Source organism: Equus caballus, chromosome 5 (genome assembly GCF_041296265.1).
Source record: "Equus caballus isolate H_3958 breed thoroughbred chromosome 5, TB-T2T, whole genome shotgun sequence".
Lineage (NCBI taxonomy): Eukaryota > Metazoa > Chordata > Mammalia > Perissodactyla > Equidae > Equus > Equus caballus.
In genome coordinates this window covers 14,236,472-14,251,309 of record NC_091688.1, presented here as the reverse complement: position 1 = coordinate 14,251,309, position 14,838 = coordinate 14,236,472, and the positions used below count along the sequence as shown (strand labels likewise).

Sequence of the window (14,838 nt, the reverse complement as noted above, 5' to 3'; positions counted from 1 at the left end):
AGTATAGTTTCAAAATCACAATGAAAATTGCCTATACTAAATGAATTCCTTCTACAACAATAATCTGTATTTGCAAATATAGAATACTTACACACCACACTTTCTTGACCCGCCAATATCACCCTCTTTTACCTTGCAACTACCAAAAAAGGAAAAAACATTTCCCCCACTCCTTTTGCTTCCAAACGTTGTAGTTACGGACAGAATAAAAGCAGCCTCAGCTGGCTAATTAATTTCTAACAAAGCAAGCAACTTTACCTAGGCAATTGCAGATTAATCCATCAAAACCAAAAAAACCTCAGTTTTCCTTCACTATCCAAGATTGTGAAAAGCATCTAATAAATTTAGTAATGGTTACGATCATTAATACTTCTTACAGGAAACAAATTTTAAACTCAGTTTTCAGAAGGAAAACACTGTCATCCTGTAACTGAAAATAATTTTCATCCCTATTAGCAAAAGAGGGGGGGAATCAATAAATCTTCCTGAAACACATTAGTAAGAAGTTTTAGTTTTAACTATTTGTTTAAAGAGTGCAGATAGTGGTTTAAAGAAAAGACTTGCTAAAAGCAGCTAGCAATAAGACCATGGCTATCAAACTGGTTTCTTTCAGAGAAAGTGGCTATTCTTTTGTTTCTGAAAATTTCTTAGGACAGTTTTATCATTCAAAAGAGTCTATAATTATACACATATTATTTGTCGTCACTTAATCTTGGGCAGAAAAAAAATCACTAACAAACAAACAGAAGATGAGAGTTTGTTTTTTTTAAATAGCCTCGTTCAGTCCAACAAATACAGTATTTGGAATCAGTACAGAGCAACAAAATCCCCTCAATGACGGTGCACATTTACAGCACTTAGAAATACAGACCTAAGAGTTCCATTCTCACACTGCAAGAGACTGGCTTATTCATAACCAAGTCTTAGACCAATCTGTTTTTGTCAGTTCCCTCATCATATTTAAAATGTAGTTATAAATTCAAGTGATTGACTCATTTTAATTTTTAATAAAAATGCCAGAAATTACAAGCCATATTAAAGCAGTCTTGTTTAGAGGTTATGGTTCCAGTACAATTACAATACCACCATACAGATAATTCCTGCTTGGGAACATGCGGAAACCTTTTAAAAAAATCACCTCCTTTGAGGTGCACTTTTGTCCACTGGAGTTGGATCTGATGTTTGAAAACTGCCTAAACTCATGTGGATCAAAGGCATGGGGAAGAAAATCGGTGACTACGCTGGGTACTCAGAGTACAAATTAAGTTGTGATTATGAAGAAACTCTGTTTACCTTCTTGTGAAACTCAAACTGACTTTAAAATAATTTGAAAAAGATTCCCCAAAATTTTTTAGGATAGTGGCAGGGCTGTTAGAATACCAAGATAGCCTCTCAAGTTGGCTGCTCCAAATAACAACAGTCTTTTGGGTAATTCATAAGTCTCACTTCCTTGAGTGGAAAGCTGAACTCCATGGTCTCTGCTACCCCTTCCAATGCTCAAGTTTTATGACCAGCATCACACCGCATACATACAAATAAAATAATTCCTACACACCACACTGTATTAACAATGGGCATCTAATAACACAGGAACATCACCTAATAGAGTACATTTTCTTGAAAATGATCACATGTTAATTAGTTTCACCTAAAGTATATCACCATGAAAAGTATAATTGAGCAAATGCAGAAACTAGCATCTGGATCTTTAATAATCACTTTAACGGAGGTGATTAATACTTATGTTACAGACTTACTAGTCTGCAAAATAATTCAAGTCAGTATTAATTAGACAATAAAATAACTGTACCAAAGGATACTTCTAAATAACTTCAAAGAAGTTATTACCTTAAAGTTTAAACAAAAAAGAGTTATTTTCCATATAAGTTCCATGATAAAGTAATTTAAATACATGATTGATTCCGCAAGTCACGTTAAAAAATTACTTTGGGGGCCGGCCCTGTGGTTGAGTGGTTGAGTTTGCGTGCTCTGCTTTGGTGGCCCAGGGTTTTGCCAGTTCGAGTCCTGGGTGTGCACATGGCAGCGCTCATCAAGCTATGCTAAGGTGGCATGCCACATGCCACAACTGGAAGGACCCACAACTAAAAGTACACAACTATGCACTGGGGGGCTTTGGGAGAAAAAGGAAAAATAAAATCTTTAAAAAAAAAAATTACTTTGGAAGTTATAAGAGGAAATATTTTTCTTTGTCCTGTGCCACTTTCTTTTTTCCCTTCCTACTTCTGTTCCTCTCAATATATAATATTATGGATGCAAATTAAAGAATTCAAGGTGAAAAGTACAATTTTGCCTCACAGAAATCATGACCTACAGTGTATAGCAAAAACAAGGTAAAAACTGAGTAGAACTGAACTTTTTTCAAAAAAATACAAATTAGGATGTATAACAAGATTATCTTTGGAAAACAGTATTTCCTTTCTTCTAGAAATAGCAAACCGTTCCACATTATTTTCTTTTCTTTCCCAGTTGCATGGTCAATTAGCATATATTCCAACTGTGTGCATGAAAAAATTTCTAAGCCAGAGGAAATTTAAATGATTTCTTCATAAGTGTTTTGGCTAATTTAGTAGCCAAGAAAACATAAGTTTAGCGTCTAATTAGATAGAGTCCAAAACAAAAAAGATATAACTTCTGAGGCTTGAGCTGATATGACCCAGCAAAAATCTGTAATTAAGGCAGCCTCAAGTCTCCCTTCTCCCACATAGGAAAAAAAACAAAGTCCTGCTTAAGTGTAAAAGATTCCAGTAAATTTCCAACAGCTCGGCTTCAGGTGAGCTAGGAACGGAGTGAGCCATCTGTAAGCCTGGAGTTGTCCAAATAATCAGATAACTTCAGTAACAGCTGGAAACAGATGTTGGCCCCACATCAGGCAGAATATCCAATCTTCAGTGTCAAGGAAGGAAACAAAGTCCAAACTTCTAAAACATGTAACGACAAGTCCAGGAACGTGGCTGGATATAATCCAGAAATGTGGGCTTCAAGGGAAAGAAAAGAATGAAAGAATAGTTTACTTGTGTGTATGAGGTGTGGGGACAGATCAGGGGTGTTAATGTTATATATTGTACATCTCCAAAATGCCTCCCAGCATGTCAGTAACCTTTAAGCTATAAACAGCTCACTAATTCAAAAGATGTTCATTATTTTTATCTACAGCACAGATTTATTCAATTAGCAGCTCTACATGAAGCTTTTAAAGGCCAGTAAACTCTACAAAATTGAATGGACTTCTCACCAAATTCCAAATAGTGACTACCTCTTTCTGGATCTTGCATTTTATTTTAGCACAGCCCTACTTTTAGTAGCCTGAAATCTAAATGGTGGTAGGTTAAGGATGATAAAATATATACACAAATTACTATAATTCAAGGTTTCAAATCACTGAATTACCTAAATGGGAACAGATGAAGAACTACTAAAGCAGCGGGAAAGGAAAGTGGAAAGAGACAGAGTGAGACTCTGAAAAGATTTCAGGCGAGACGCTGCATCCAAACTGGATTCTGATCAAATAAAATCTGAAAGGTGGAATCTGAGCGTAAAGAGCAGCGTGGCCAGGCATAGAGGCCAGAAAGCAGAGCAGTTTGTTCAGACGCACAAAGGGGATCAACAGGAAGTGAGGTGGGAGCAGGAGGGAGGGCAGGGTAACAAAAACACGAGAGACAGTAGGAGAAGCTTTGGAAGAGAAACTGATTAATTTGAGTGTGGGCATCTTCAGTTATAGATGCCCGTGAGAAATACCCAGGCAGGTATTTCAGGAAGGCAGCTCCTCAATATTTGGGAGTTACCCATATGCAGCTAAAAGCTAAAGCTGTAAGAATGAGATTCTTACATAATTACAAAAAAGAAATGAAAAATAACAAAGAATCAAGGGAAATGGGATCCTAGGCATATGAGCATAGGTGGGTATTTTTACAAAGAGTTTATTACTTTGGGGAGAAATAGGTAAAAAATACATATGTTTAGGTGGGGGGATACACATGTCATTGGGAAAACCCTGGAGAACACCTACATTTTCAAGACACAGGAAGAAAATTAGAAGGAGCTAAAGAAAAAGCAGTAAAAGAGGAGGAAAAAAAGAACTAGAAGAGTACAATGTGAAGAAAACCAAAGAAAAGAAAAATTTCAAGGACAGTGCATAAGATCAGATACTAAGTTAATGCTTTTACTCCGTTATTTCCCTCCCCTTAACCCTAATTCATCATAATCTCCACTACTCTCCCTCCCCTTTTGCCCGCCAACCCCCACAATCAGGGACAAATAGGTTATTTTCCACGCCAGGCTGGCTAATGACTCACATTTTTCAGAGGACAGTGCTGACGTGCATACCACTCTTGAGAATAAAAGCACAGGATAACTCCATTGCCCGCAAAAAGGGAAGTCCACATCATAACATTCCAAATTGGCCTTTTCCGACTATCATTGACAACGAAGTTGAAAGCCACTAAAGTTAGGAAGATAAAAGAAAATACACAGTTATCGAAATAATCTATCAGGAGATGAAGGGCCTCTGATATCTGCTGTAATCATTTAACTATCACAATGAGTATCAACTGTGTCTATACATGTTCTATTCTGGCCACTGGTCGTATAAATAAAAATGAGGCTTCTGGGGCCGGCCGGTGGCACAGCGGTTACGTGCACACCTTCCGCTTCTCAGCAGCCTGGGGTTCGCCATTCGGATCCCGGGTGCAGACATGGCACCGCTTGGCACGCCATGCTGTAGTAGGTGTCCCACATAGAAAGTAGAGGAAGATGGGCCAGGTGTTAGCTCAGGGCCACTCTTCCTCAGTCAAAAAGAGGAGGACTGGCAGTAGTTAGCTCAGGGCTAATCTTTCTCAAAAAAAAAAAAAAAGAAAAAGAAAGAAAGAAAAATGAGGCTTCAGTGTTTAAATGTGTTAATCAGTGATTAATTGGAAATCAGAGAGTATTCTGGACAGGCGAAAATATATTTCATGGAATCATTCATATTCTAACTTGTCCCTCTCCATCCACTTTAAAAAATGGTCAGTTTCTTCAGGGAATGAACACTGAGAGTTTAAGAATAAAGAAGTTGTTTATAGTTTTCATGACCTACCAAATGAATATGTTGTGAACAGTTACAAAGTTGTCAAGAGGTTATTTAGTTCATTTCCTTCCTTCAAGGTGTAACCATCTTGAAACAGAGTTGTGTATAATTACTCAAAATCTGATAAACAAATACTGCCATGAAATGGCATTACTATTTACTATCTAGTTTTCTATGTTGATTTTATACTTTATTCTCTAACTTTCTCTTTTAGCATAATACTCAGTACTCATGGCGTGCCAAGAAATACTTACTTCCAAAGAACATGAAGAGCACGAAGAGCACTGGATAGAAAAAGTTCAAGCAAAGAGCCAAGGCATATTCGTGCACTACAGCAGACACAGCAAAGACAGCTAACATGGCAGCCGCTCTGAACTTCTTCGTGAAAACCTAGCGTAAAGGAAAATATTGAAAAGTAATTTTAAAAAAGTAAGTAATTAAGCATGAACTATATACGACTTATAATTATCACACACTAAAGACACCTATTTAATTATTTATATTTGATTTTCCAAGTCTATTCCCTTGGATTAAACCAAATGTATAAAAATAATTACAAAAAACAACTATGCTTAAAAATCTGTCTCTGGGGCCGGCCCGGTGGTGCAGCGGTTAAGTTCGCACGTTCTGCTTCTCAGTTGCCCAGGGTTCGCCGGTTTGGATCCCAGGTACAGAAATGCACCCCTTGGCACACGACGCTGTGGTAGGCGTCCCACATATAAAAAGTAGAGGAAGATGGGCATGGAGGTTAGCTCAGGGCCAGGCTTCCTCAGCAAAAAAGAGGAAGACTGGTAGTAGTTAGCTCAGGGCTAATCTTCCTCAAAAAAAAAAAAATCTGTATTTTACTAAAATGAGGCATTTTCAAAAACATTAGTTGAAAGATCTGGGAATATTTTCAAAAACATTAATAGTAACATTTGTTAAGTCACTATGACTGAAAAAACATTGTTTTCAGGGGCTGGCCTGGTGGCACAGCAGTAAAGTTTGCACGTTCCACTTCGGCAGCCCAGGGTTTGCCGGTTCGGACAGCAGGTGCGGACGTGGCACCGCTTAGCAAGCCATGCTGTGGTAGGCGTCCCACATATAAAGTAGAGGAAGATGGGCATAGATGTTAGCTCAGGGCCAGTCTTCCTCAACAAAAAGAGGAGGATTGGCAGCAGACGTTAGCTCAGGGATAATCTCCCTCACAAAAAAACCAAAACAAACCCTATTGTTTTCATATATAAACACACACATCAAATCTCAACCTTTGGAATAAGATGGTATGGTAGATAGGACAGACATCTTCATTTTTACAGGTCACAAAACTAAGTTTTAGAAAGAAGGGCTTTGCCTCATCCATAAGTGAAACTACACTTATAAATGAAGAACCCTCAGTACAGTGCTATCTGCACCACAACATGCTATCAGTTAGCCAAATACTGCCCTTACTTAACAATGAAAACGTGCAATCCAGAAAGACCAGCATTTATCAACCACGTAATTCAAGATTACATTTCATCAGTCTAAATACATTCTGCTCTAAAGAATGTCTCACAGACAGATATCACGAATTGGAGAGACAGAAATCCAAACACAAGTGTTTCTCCACTTTTAACAAAGAAACAAAAACAAAAAACAAATGAAAAAAACTAAAGGGTGATTATTTGTTAGCAATGAGATTCATAAGAAATCACCCATTATTGGTGGATCATTTCAACTCTTCCAAAAACCTCCAGGCATTCTTACTTTGGAATCATGCAAAATAAAATCCAGAGCAAAAGGATGGCATTAGACCTAGTAACTGTACATACTGGTCTCTAAGGAGTACTATTCAAAGCAGAAGGTTTCTTAGACATAAATGTCTCACAAGAGAATTGAAGACAACCAAGTATAACTTCTTCCAGCTGCACAACGCTAATACTTTCTAGAAAAGAATCTCCATTTCTTGAACAACATCAACTAAATCCCGCTGCTTACCCAGAGAAAGTCCTTGTAAGCATAGTAATACAGCCAGTCATGGACTACCACATTCCAGGTCCTGTAATAGTTGGAGTAAGATGTAGAGTTCCACCAATCCTGAGGAAAAAGGTAAAAGTATAAAACCACACATACACACAGAAGTCAAAGCAACCCCCCAAATATTCCCAAAGAACATACACATATAACATAATACCTAGAGCGTTATGATAAATTGTTAGTCCATACAGAGATGTCAGAAAAATCTTAAAACCTATTTTGGTTATTGTGTTCAACGACATTAATTCTAGTTCTACATATGATTACATCCCTAGGTGCATTTTGTCTCATTATCAAACAAGTCATGATAGAAGATATAGAACATACAGAATCATTAAATTTAATATTCAGCTAAATAGCAATTGGTAAATCTGCCTTATCTTTCTAAAACACAATGAGAGAATTGTAAGGTCACACAGACTTAGATAGCATGCTAAACCTAAAGAGCTGTCAGCTGGTATTATAAATGGCAATATTTAAGTTGTGCAAGGAGTAGGATGGTGGCTACCTGCAAGTCCTGACACTCCTTCATATCTCTCTTGCTCCCTACTTTGAGATCAGACCAATGGAATCAGACATGTAAAACCTGCAACCCACATTAACTACTTTAAGAAATGAGTGAAAGGCTTGGAGTGTTACCAAGACAACAAACAATTCGATAGAGGACTTCAGGTGGAATTATAGAATACTATGATCCATTCTAGCTCTAGTCTAGAACTTAATTCCAACTTTGGAAGTGTAATAATACTATTGTAAGCAGAATTAATGCCTTTCGAAATAAAGGAGGGAAAATTTATTTCCTTCACAAACTGTTCAACAATCTTAAATGGAGTAATTTGCTGAGAGGAGAACTCAGATCACAGCACCAGACAGCCAATTTCAAATGAATGAACCATCAGCAAAATCTCATAATGTCCTCTGGACACATACTTTCCTACTGTAGTCCCCAATACAGGATACAAGAGAAACCATATTCTGTATTAAGAGAGCAAATATTAAAGGTAGAAGAAAAGATAAAGCTATGTTAATTATATCAATGTCAGAATTTTGGACTTGATGTTGATAAAACTTGCAGAAAAAAAATTATTTCACAATGTTTATGTTAAACAGCTAGTAACTAACGTGGTTGAAATACTTAACAATGAGGACATAACTATGAAAAGAAACATGAGTCCAAGTATACATTACCTTATAAAACATCCTGTCGCCAAAGCGTAACATCTCAGCAAAGGCATTAAGCCAGCAGTGCAAAAAGGCAAAAAAAATAAGCAACAGTATCAGCACACCTAAAGATAAGATTAACAATATTAAGAGTCTTTCCAAATAGCTCACATACCAAGAAGTTAATTATAGTCATTATTTCCTTAGCTGGAATTACTTTGTAAAATAAAAGTTATTATTCCAGCTTACCCAGAGATGATACAATATCCTTTTGAAAGTTATTTATTTTAATTTGGTAAAGCATTAACTTCCTTCCAAATGGGTTTTACAGATGACAAAGGACCCAGTCTGTTTATAATAAAAATGCCTGTAAGTATGGCTCAACTTGGTACCCATGGCCTTTTAAAATGTGGCCCTTACACATTCCTCTAAACCAGTTGTTTAAAACTGGGGAAGGTTTTGCCCCCCAGGGGACATCTGGCAATTCTGGAGACATTTTTGTTTGTCACAACTTAAAGGGTAGGGGTTGGGCTACTGGTATCTAGTTCTGAGAGGCCAGGATGTTGCTAAATATCCTACGACGCACAGACCCTCAAAACAAAGAATTATCCAGCCCAAATTGTCAATAGTGAAAAGGTTAACTTATCTCTGACTCTATTCCCAGTGTCATAAACCTCATCCATGACTGGACTTCTGATGTCGTAAATACTCCATGCTTTTGTATCCATCGCACTACCTGGAAGCACCTTTCCACCACTTCTTTGCCAGGCAAACACCTATCTATTTTTCAATATTCAACGTTAAACGTCATCTCCAATATGAAACAAAATTCATCAGCACTTTGTTTATCCTACCTATGCAGTATATATTACACTATACTGTAAAATATCCATTTACATCCCCAAGCCTTTCATTCACTTGTTTATTCAAAAAATATTTATAGAGCATCTATTATGTATTAGACAATATAGGAGAGACTAACACTGGCTGACTGAGTATAAGACACAATCACTCATCTCCAGGAATTTGTAGCCAAATGAGGAAACCACATATCCTTTAGAGGGACAGATAAAACAGTTTATTGGAGTAAATCTTGGGGGATATCAGGAAGAGTTACTAGCAGAAGCCTGGGAGAGAGGTTAAAGAAGAGAGAAGGTGATAACAGAAAACAATATCAACTTTTAATGGGTAGAGCAAAGAGAAAGAGTACGTAAGGGAAACTATAAACATAGTGAAACTGCAAGCTTCCACAGAGTAAAGAGTAGATACGTCTTGTCTTGTTCCCTGCAACATCCTCAGTACCTGGCATAGAACAGGTACTCATATATCTCTAGAAAAAGTAAGTGGAATGCAGCATAACGGCAGAGTGAGCTCTCCCAGTAAACTCTCCCTGCAAAGATACAACAAAAAGGACATTCATACCCCAACAGAGGACATCCACACAACACAAAAGACATCTGAGAGACCCATGCAGCCACACAGTAGAAGGTAGGGGTGCTGGAGCCCCACCCCTACCCCAGGAAGTTGACTGAGGTAAGAGAATGCTTCTCTTCCTGATGGAAGGACAGTGACTCGGGGACTATGCACAGACTCAGGGAGGAAGGTGAGTAGGGAGCAGTGGCCCTCTGAGGGAACACCATAGATCCCTGAAGTCCCTCACAGCCCAGGGAAAAGCCCCTCACAGAGGGGACTAGCTATTACGGGGGTGTCAGCATCAAGCCAACACACCAGGAGATCGGATAGTGAGGGCACAGCAAGAAGCCCCGGAGATCACACAGGAGAAGAAAGAGCCCCTCCCCCACCAGTGTGGCCCCAGTGGCATAGCCCAGCACCTTGCAGCTGTCCCCTTGGTTTGCAGCAGGCTCAAAAACTGCAGCTCTTGGTGCCCACCTATGGTGAAAGGTGGAAGTGGCAATCAAATACTAACACAATGTGGAGGCACAAATCTACGCCATCTAGCAGCATGAAAAAATATATTAAATCTCCAGACCAGAAGGAAAATGCCAACTACCAAGAAATCAATCCTGAAGACACAGAAATCTATAACCTAAATGACACAGAATTCAAAATAGCTATCACTTAAAACCTCAACGACTTAAAAGAGAATGCAGATAGACAATTCAACAAGTTCAGAAGCTACTTCACAAAAGAGACTGAAACTATAAAGAATAGTCAAAGAGAAACACTGAAGATGAAAAACGCAATAGACAGGATAAAGCAGAATACAGATTCCCTGAACAGTAGATGTTATATCATCGAGGAATGAATCGGCATGATCAAGGACAGAAATATAGAAATGTTTCAGGTGGAGCAGTTGAAAGAACTAAGACTAAAAAGAAATGAAGAAAGTCTCCGAGAATTATCTGACTCAATAAGGAAATGCATCATAAGGATTACAGTAGGTATACGGGAAGGAGAAGAGGAGGATGGAACAGAAGGCTTATTCAAAGAAATAACAGCAGAGAACTTCTTAAACCTGGGGAAGGGGATGGAAATCTATGTGAAATAGACCACCAGATCTCCTAACTTTGTCAATGCAAAAAGACCTACTGCAAGACATATACTAGTGAAACTGTCAAAAATAAATGACAAAGGAAAAATAATAAGGGCAGCAAGGCAGAAGAAAATAACTTACAAAGGAGCCCCTATAAGGCTTTCAGCAGATTTCTCTGCAGAAACCTTATAGGCTAGGAGAGAGTGGAAAGCTACACCCAAATCTTTGAAAGACAGAAACTTTCAGCCAAGAATACTCTATCCAGGGAAAATATCCTTCAGTTATGATGGTGAAATAAAAATGTTTCCAGATAAACAAAAGCTAACAGAGTTCACAGCCACAAGATCACCCCTGCAAGAAATCCTCAAGAAGGCCCAAATACCAAAAAAAAAAAAAAAAGAAGAAGAAGAAAGCGGTTACAAAACCCTGAATAAGGAGGTAAGTAGGTAGACAAAATCAGAAAATTGGACCTACCCAGAATAACAGGTTAGCACATATTCATGTAGAACATTAGAGATAAAGCGAAGGAAAACACCAAAAACAAACAATCTTGTCATTTTAACCACCAACTCACAACACAAGATGGAATAAGATGTGACAAAAATAACTTAGGACAAGAAAAAGGAAAGGGACTGAATCAGCTTAATCTAAGGAAATTAGAGGTCATGAGAAAACAGACTATTTCATCTACAAGATTTTGCATACAAACTTCATGGTAACCACTAAACAAAAAGTAGATCAGAATCACAAATACTAAACAAGGAGAAAACTAAGGAATCTAGCATAAGCAAACTACTTAACCAAGTTGGTAGTCTGAAATACATGGGACAAGAAACAAAGAAAATACAGGACAACTGGAAAACGAGTGATAAAATGGCAGCATTAAGTCTTCATATATCAATAATCACTCTAAATGTAAACATACTGAACCCTCCAATAAAAAGACACAGAGTGGCAAGATGGATTAAAGAACAAGACCCAACAATATGCTGCCTCCAGGAAATACATCTCAGCTCCAACAACGAACACAGGCTCAGAGTCAAGGGATGGGAGATAAGCTAATGGGAAACAAAAGAAAGCAGGTGTTGCAATACTTAGAGTAGACTTCAAGATAAGACAGGTAAAGACAGACAAAGATGGGCAGTATATAATGATCAAAGGGACACTCTACCAACAAGACATAACACTTATAAATATCTACGCACTCAACAGAGGAGCACCAAAGTACATACACCAACTATTAACAAACCTAAAAGGAGATATTAACAACAAACAATAATAGTAGGGGACCTCAACACTCATCATCCAGACAAAAAGTCAACAAGGAAACAGTGGAATTAAATGAAAAGCTACACCAGATGGACTTAATAGATATATATAGAACACTCCATCCAAAAACAGCAGAATACACATTGTTCTCAAGCACACACGAAACATTCTCAATGACTGACCATATGTTGGGAAACAAGGCAAGCCTCAATAAATTTAAGAAGATTGAAATAATAACAAGCATCTTTTGAAACACAATGCTATGAAACTAGAAATTAACTACAAGAAAAAAGCTGAGAAAAGGAAAGATGTGGAGACTAAACAACATGCTACTGAACAACCAATGGACCACTGAAGAAATTAAAGGAGAAATAAAAAAATACCTGGACACAAATGAAAATGAAAACATCCATATCAACTCATATGGGATGCAGAAAAAGCAGTCCTAAGAGGGAAATTCAGAGCAATATAGGCCCATCTTAACAAACAAGAAAAATCTCAAATAAGCAATCTTAAACTATACCTAACAGAATTACAAAAAGAACAAACAAAGCCCAAAGTCAGCAGAAAGAGGGAAATAATAAAAATCAAGGAAGAAATAAATGCAACGGAAACAAAAAGGAGAGTAGAAATTATCAAAGAAACCACGAGTTCATTCTTTGACAAGATAAACAAAACTGAGAAACTCCTAGCCAGACTTGCAAAGAAAAAAAGGGAGAAAGCTTGGATAAAATTAGAAATAAACGAGGACAAATTACAACAGATACCACAGAAATACAAATTATTATAAGAGAATACTATGAAAAACTATATGCCAACAAACTGGACAATCTAGATAAAATAGATAAATTCTTAGACTCTTACAACCTCCCAAGCTGAATCAAGAAGAAATAGATAATCTAAATAGAACAATCACAAGTAAAAAGATTGAAACAGTAATCAAAAACATCCCAAAAAACAAAAGTCCAGAACCAGACGGCTTACCTGGTGAATTCTACCAAACATTCAAAGAAGACTTAATACCTATCCTTCTCAAACTATTTCAAAAAAATCAGGGAAGACAGAACACTTCCTAACACATTCTACAAAGCCAACATCACCCTGATACCAAAGCCTGACAAGGACAACACAAAAAGGAGAACTACAGGCCAATATCGCTGATAGACATAGATGCAAAAATCCTCAACAAAATATTGGCAACCTGAATACAGCAATATATGAAAAAGACCATATACCAGGATCAAGTGGGATTTACACCAGGGACACAGAGATGGTTTAACATTTACAAATCAATCCATGTAATACACCATATTAACAGAATGAGGACTAAAAACCACCATCTCAATAGACACAGAGAAAGCATCTGACAAGATCCAACAGCCATTTATGAAAAAAAAACTCTTAACAAAATGGGGATAAAAGGAAATTACCTCAACATAATAAAGGTCATATATGACAAACCCACAGCCAACATCATACTCAATAGGGAAAAACTGAAAGCCATCCCTCTGAGAACAGGAATAAGACAAGAGCACCCACTCTCGCCACTCTTATTCAAAATAGTACTGGAGGTTTTGGCCAGAGCAATTAAGCTAGAGAAAGGAATAAAAAGAATCCAAATAGGAAATGAAGAAGTGAAACTCTCACTGTTTGCAGACGACATGATCTTGTATATAGAAAACCCAAAAGAATCCACTGGAAAACTATTAGAAATAATGAACAACTACAGTAAAGTTGCAGGGTACAAACTCAACTTATAAAAATCAGTTACATTTTGATACTTTAATAACGAACTAACAGAAAGAGAACTCAACAATATAATACCATCTACAATTACAACAAAAAGAACAAAACATCTAGGAATAAATTTATTTTATTTATCTTTTTTTTGAGGAAGATTAGCCCTGAGCTAACTACTGCCAGTCCTCCTCTTTTTTGCCGAGGAAGCCTGGCCCTGAGCTAACATCTGTGCCCATCTTCCTCTACTTTACATGTGGAACGCCTACCACAGCATGGCATGCCAAGCGATGCCATGTCTGCACCCAGGATGCGAACCAGCAAACCCCGGGCCGCCAAGAAGCGGAACATGCGAACTTAACCACTGCACCACCAGGCTGGCCCCATCTAGGAATAAATTTAACCAAGGAGGTGAAAGACCTATACAATGAAAAGTATAAAACATTATTAAAAGAAATCAATGATGACATAGAGGAATGGAAAGATATTCCATGCACATGGATTGGAAGAATAAACATAGTTAAAATGTCCATGCTACCCAAAGCAATCTACAGATTCAGTGCAATCCCAATCAGAATCCCAATGACTTTCTTCACAGAAATAGAACAAAGAATCCTAAAATTCATATGGGGCAACCAAAGACTCCAAATAGCTAAAGCAATCCTGAGAAAAAAAGAATAATGCTGAAGGCATCACAATCCCTGACTTCAAAATGTACTACAAGCCATAATAATCAAAACACCATGGTACTAGTACAAAACCAGGCAACACAGATCAATGGAAAAGAACTGAAAGCCCAGAAATAAAACCACACATCTATGGACAACTAATCTTCAGCAAAGAGGCTAAGAACATACAATGGAGAAAAGACAGTCTCTTCAGTAAATGGTGTTGGGGAAAATCAGGCAGCCACACACAAAAGAATGAAAGTAGACCACTACTTTATGCCACAGACAAAAGTTAACTCAAAATGGATCGAAGACTTGACAGTAAGATCTGAAACCATAAAACTTCCGGAAGAAAATATAGGTACTACACTCTGACATCGATCTTAAAACGGTCTTATTGGATACCATGTCTTCTGGGATAAGGGAAA

General features: G+C 37.6%; 1 protein-coding gene across 3 annotated transcripts in view; it reads right to left on the bottom strand.

Moving 5' to 3' along the window:
• Positions 1-745: 745 nt before the first annotated feature.
• Positions 746-14,838, bottom strand: part of SOAT1 (sterol O-acyltransferase 1) — an 80,348-nt gene continuing 66,255 nt past the window's right edge. For 2 of the 3 annotated variants that reach the window (XM_023640234.2, XM_023640236.2), the window contains 5 exons: positions 8,270-8,367; positions 7,043-7,141; positions 5,338-5,473; positions 4,314-4,459; positions 746-2,996 (listed from right to left, as the gene is read on the bottom strand). In XM_023640234.2, the coding sequence (XP_023496002.1) occupies positions 2,940-2,996; positions 4,314-4,459; positions 5,338-5,473; positions 7,043-7,141; positions 8,270-8,367 (536 nt within the window). In that variant the 3' untranslated portion in view covers positions 746-2,939. 3 annotated transcript variants of the gene reach the window in all.